This window comes from Artemia sp. Qi Xiang Cuo, chromosome 20, assembly GCF_049724085.1.
Source record: "Artemia sp. Qi Xiang Cuo chromosome 20, ASM4972408v1, whole genome shotgun sequence".
NCBI lineage: Eukaryota > Metazoa > Arthropoda > Branchiopoda > Anostraca > Artemiidae > Artemia > Artemia sp. Qi Xiang Cuo.
Genome location: NC_142813.1, coordinates 30,135,420 through 30,141,134, shown reverse-complemented (window position 1 = coordinate 30,141,134; position 5,715 = coordinate 30,135,420). Strand labels below are relative to the sequence as shown.

Sequence of the window (5,715 nt, the reverse complement as noted above, 5' to 3'; positions counted from 1 at the left end):
TAAGTAGCCAATGAATGTACTAAAACGTTCCTGATGGATGCACAAAGAAATTGCCATTTAATTTGTTTATTACAGAATAATCGAAAAGGGATAAGAATAATAAAAAAATTGTTGGTGCTTGGAAACTGCAACTTCTTAAAATATTATCTGATTTGAGTTGATTAAGAAAAAAAATTCTAAAATATATGTATATGTAAAACATATAGTACGATAAGTGTTGTGGCTGTTGTTAAGCCTTCAAATATTTTTTCAAGATGTTTTATTTACTAATTGAAAAGATGGTTTCCTTACAAATTTCCTTTTTGATTTAATTAGAAATTTGATCATGTCGAAAAAGTACAACCGAAAACTGATTTATTATTTTTTTTTTTATAGAATAATATTCTATGGCACGTGCGTAGATATAAAACCCGAGTTCATTTTCAGTGACACATGTTGACGACTTGTAGAAAAAAAAAACAGGGAAAAAACGAAAGAAACATCTTCAAAGCTTTAGCCTACGAATACTTTTATTAATAAAATAAAAATAATGACCATCGTGTGACAAGCACCATAGTTCATATGTCTCAAAAGCTCACCATCGTTGTGACATATAAAATTGAATTTTGAAAATGGAAACAAAAATGAACTGAACTGGAAACTCCATAGATCTTGGTTTGAATGCACCATGCTTGGCAATATGCTCTAGCACTTTAATCACATACCGCTACAAAAAGATAAATATATAATCAAATAGAAAAAGTACAGATATAAATTGTTGCAATGAAAAGCACTCTAGCTATTTCTCAGTGAACCAAATCATTTCAAAGGGTGGTATCTTAAAGATATTAAATAAAAAAAACAAGTTTTTTAAACTGAAAGTAAGGAGCGACATTAAAACTTAAAACGAACAGAAATTATTCCGTATATGAAAGGGGATGTCCCCTCCTCAACGCCTCGCTCTTTACGCTAAAGTTTTTTATTGTTTTAAAAAATAATGTTGTGAGAAAGTAAAACTTTAGCGTAAAGAGCGAGGCGTTGAGGAGGGGACAGCCCCTTTCATATACGGAATAATTTCTGTTCGTTTTGAGTGTTAATGTCGCTCCTTACTTTCAGTTTAAAAAACTTGTTTTTTTTATTTAATTTCTGATCGTTTTTTAGTTAATGCAGCTTTTATTTTGGCTCGCCGTCATTGAATAAGTAAACAAAATTTGCATAAAAATTTTACTTTTCTTTTGCTAAATGGCTGTCTCTAAATTTGGTTCTGACGTAATTTACAAATTAACTTACGTAACGAACTTCTATATTCGTATATTTTTCTTATGGAAAAAAATACAAATTTGCAGATTTTTGCAGATATGAGCTTGAAACCTATGTTATAGGGTTTTCTGATACGTTGAATCTGACAGTGATTTTCATTATTTATTTTTCACTTTTAGGGGATGTTTACCCCCTCTTTAAAAAATCAGGTAAGTTTTCTCATGCTCGTAGCCTTTGATGAGTAATACTAAACTTAACAAAATTTGTATATTTAGAATCAGCATTATAAGCCCATTCTTTTGATGTATTTATTGACATCAAAGTTCCGTTTTTAAAAGTTTCGCTTACTATTGAGCCGTATCGCTTGTTTTTTTTTATTGTTTTTTTTTTTATTACGTATATTTTATTACGTATATGATGGGGTTATCCCCTTAGTCAATACCAAGCTCTTTATGTTAAAATTTAAAAAAAAATTTAATTAACACACCCCTGAATCACAAAGGCCGTTTAATTAGAATAGATAGCTCTTTGAAAGCACTAAAAAACACTGTAGCGTAAAGAGCAAGGTATTGACTTGGGGGAGAACCCGCTCATATACTTAATAATTTCTGTTCGTTTTAAGTTCTAATGTTGCTTCTTACTTTCAGTTGAAAAAACTTGTTTTTTTTAATTTAATTTCTGATCGTTTTTTAAATATTGCTGGGAAATTCGGCGCCCCCTTCATACAAATGTCCCTTACCCCAAGGAAACATCCACCACGCAAAGATTCTCCCGATTAACCCCCTCCTCCAGCCCCCGCCCCCCCCCCACCAAAAAAAAATTCTTCCTGAAAATGTCTGTATACTTCCCAAAAACCAATACAAAATGCAAGCAATGGGCAAAGTTCATAACTTGCAGCCCTTCCCCTGGGAACTGTGGGGGATTAAGTCATCGTAAAAGACATATTTATTAGATTTTCGACTATGCTAAAGAAAATGGCTATCTCAAAATTTTAATTGGTTGACTTTGAGAAAAAAATTAGCGTGGGAGGGGGCCTAGTTGCACTCCATTTTTTTGGTCACTTAAAAAGAGCACTAAAACTTTTAATTTCCGTTCCAATGAGCCCTTTTACGATACTCTAGGACCACTGGGTCAATACGATTACCCCTGGGGGGAAAAAAACAAAACAAACAAACAAATAAACACGCACCCGTGATCTTTCTTCTGGCAAAAAATGCAAAATTCCACATTTTTGTAGATAGGAGCTTGAAACCTCTACAGTAGGGTTCTCTGATACGCTGAATATGATGGTGTGAATTTCATTAAGGTTCTATAACTTTTAGGGGGTCGTTCCCCCTTTTTTCGAAAATCAGCCAAATTTTCTCGGGCGCGTAACTTTTGATGGATAAGATTAAACTTGATGAAACTTGTATATTTGAAATCAAAATTAAAATCTGATTCTTTTGATGTATCTATTGGTACCAAAATTCCGGTTTTTAGAGTTTCGGTTACCATTGAGCCGGGTCGCTCCTTACTTACAGTTCGTTACCACGAACTGTTTGAAAGAGATTACACATGAGTGAAATTTGTTTATTCTTGGATTAAAAAAAAGAAAAAAGAAAGCAAAATCTAAGCTAACAAGGAAAGAGTATTAAACAATAACAATTCTCAATTACGCCATCAAGCTATTTAACAAACACAGTACCAAGGAAGAAACTTAAGGAGATCCCAATTCGGGTCGTCTTGATTCGAGGATGTCCAACACTTTTTGACGTTCTTCAGTGACGGCATCAACGATCCCTTGAATCTCTTTTTCAGCAGCTTTACGCTTCTCTTCATCTTTAAGACTTCCAAGGTTCGTCAAGACGTTGTAATATGCACCCAAAATAGCAGCCTCTAGACACCGGACACCAACCTATAGTTATAGAACCGATAAATTCTAAGAACACCATGTACATTTGTTATGCAGTGCTTTACTTAAGTAAAACCCTGTCAAGGGGTTCTTCATTAAGATTTACCCAAGGTGTTCCTTCCCAATCCAGGAATTTAATTTAAAAGTATATAGAAATACATATATTATCCCGAGACTTTGGCCTAAAAAGGAAATTACCTTTAACCACCAGCCGCCAGTACTTCCACCCCTATTTGAACCCTTTCCACTAACTTTTGACAATATGAACCTATAATGAGCAGTTTCTTTTTTTTTCTTTTTCTTCTTCATTCGACTGCTTATTCCAACTGAGATAGATTTTGTTGAAGATATTACTCCCACTGCCACTTACTAAGTAGATGTACAACATGACTTGAATGAACTAGCAGAAAAGTTTCACGCCAAGGGCCGGTAAATAAATCTTGAGAAAACAAAATATGTCAAATTATGTATGCCAAATAAAATTGCAGCTGTTTTGGTAGAACGAACCCAGTCAAATGGCATGGATGTTGAAGAGCTCATACAATTCAGGTATTAAAATGACCCAAGATGGAAACTATGGCAGAGAGCTCATCATGCAAATAGTGTATGCAGATTTAGTTCTCGTAGCTCTGCGTCTCCAATGTTTAAAGATGCAGAAATTATTCTCAAAATTCAGAATCACGTTCATTTAGAAGTATTATTCACTCTGTACTCATGTATGCATGTGAATCATGGAGTCTAGCAAATGATGCAGATTAAACACTGCGTCGATTATGAGAGTTCCAAATGTAGTAAGAAGAATGGTCAAAACCTTTCCTTTGTCAACAAGTTTCTGGACACAAAACAGCCAAATGCAACCAATGAAATCAAAATTAGAAGACAAAGATAGAGGCATGGGTGTCCCGAGGGGGAGGAGGAGCCCCCCGAACTTTTTTGGCATTCGGTAAAATTTTCGCCGAAGGCAAAAAATTCGGCCAAAATTTAGCAAAATTTTTAATTTTTGCAGAAAGTTCGGCACAAATCAGGTAGCGATTCGGTAAAATTTACGAAGATCGCCCCCCAATAAAATGAGCCTCAGGATGTCCCTGGATACAGGGACTATATGTCCCATATTAACAAAGGAAACCTCCCTCAGGATTTATAGTGTTCAGTTTCACTGGGCCTGCCAAGAATTGGAAGACAACGCAACACACTACGTCTATTCCTGCAGAAAAAAGTGATAAGACATGAAAGTCTACTGAATGTGCAATGGCCTTTGAGTTGGGATTGATCAAAGTATAAGTCAACCGTCACTCTTCTTTGTGCCTTCAGCCCCAGGCGCATCCAAGTCTAAGTAAGTGTGATAAATCTCGCTCATTTATCCTTTTTCCTAATACAATACTGTTAAAATGGTAACAGGTATAGAGCCACATAAATGTACAAAAATAAAAAAAAGAAAGGCAACAGATACCGAGAGTACAACTAAGGAGGGGCGTGGAGCCAAAATTTATCCACCTCCTCAACCTCTACAAAAGTAATAATTGTGGAAAACATGATTATTGTGTAATAACTAATGAGGAGGGGGTGAGCTGAAAAAAATGGATTAATGTGATCTTCAACTTTTTTATATAAAGACGCCCTTTTTAAAATACCAGACTCCTTATCCTATTGCTTTGCAAACATGTAATGTTCGATCTTGTTCAAGATGGGGAATTCCAAACTTATATTTTAACTAAAGAAATTCATATGTTTTATGCTTCTGTTTTGAATTTCTTTAATTTTCTGCTCAAAATGTATCATTAATTTTTTCCCAAAATCATTCTGATTTATCAGAGCAATTCACTAACAAATTTATGCAAGCTGAAGGACCTAATATTAGTAAAATCGTTGCTAATTAGTTTTGGTTAAGGACGGCAATAAAAACCTACAATTCAAGAAGCAGAGAAATATCAGTTTATTTGTGGCATTGGAAACACAAATAACACATGGAATAAATACTTCCTTTTTCGTTTTGTTTAAGAATTGAACAACAAATTTGCTCTCATTTAAATAACAATATTCTTCTTTTGATAGTTGCTTCAAGGACACATTAATGAACAACTGCTCTACAGTATTTCATCTTCAACCTTTCGTCGTTAAGATTGAACGACTGAAAAGCAAGATTTTTATTGTTATAAACCTTGAATTTATTAAATATAACATTTTTGAACATTAGAACAATATGAAAATAACTATCGAAAATAATTACCTGTATATCTGAGATACAGTTGATATTTCCAAATTTTGCTAGCTCTTGCAAAAGCGGCCACATACCGTTAGTAGTTCTTCCGATATTAGTATAGACGCCTTATTGACTCGTGACGGGCACCATATATGGGCATAGAGTCATTAGGGAGAATGATTGTGTAATCGGTAAATGACCTCTTTCTCCAGGTGTGTTTTTGGCCAAGTGCCCGTTAGGGAAGAATGTTATGATCTAGGAAAGAGTATTTGGTGTTGTATGCTAGGGACGAATGTTATGATGTCAGGACAGATTATTTGTTTTTGTAAGCTCGAGGCAAATGTTATGATCCAGGAAAGAGTATTTGCTGTTTCCGTGGAAGTTA

General features: G+C 34.5%; 1 protein-coding gene across 1 annotated transcript; it reads right to left on the bottom strand.

The window, feature by feature from the left end:
* Positions 1–2,737: 2,737 nt before the first annotated feature.
* Positions 2,738–5,474, bottom strand: LOC148940074 (formimidoyltransferase-cyclodeaminase-like). Its single transcript, XM_089106262.1, has 2 exons — positions 5,358–5,474; positions 2,738–3,133 (listed from the first exon to the last, which is right to left on the bottom strand). The coding sequence occupies exons 1-2, from the start codon at positions 5,418–5,420 to the stop codon at positions 2,936–2,938; spliced, it is 261 nt and encodes an 86-aa protein (XP_088962388.1). The 5' UTR covers positions 5,421–5,474; the 3' UTR covers positions 2,738–2,935.
* Between the last annotated feature and the right edge of the window lie 241 nt (positions 5,475–5,715).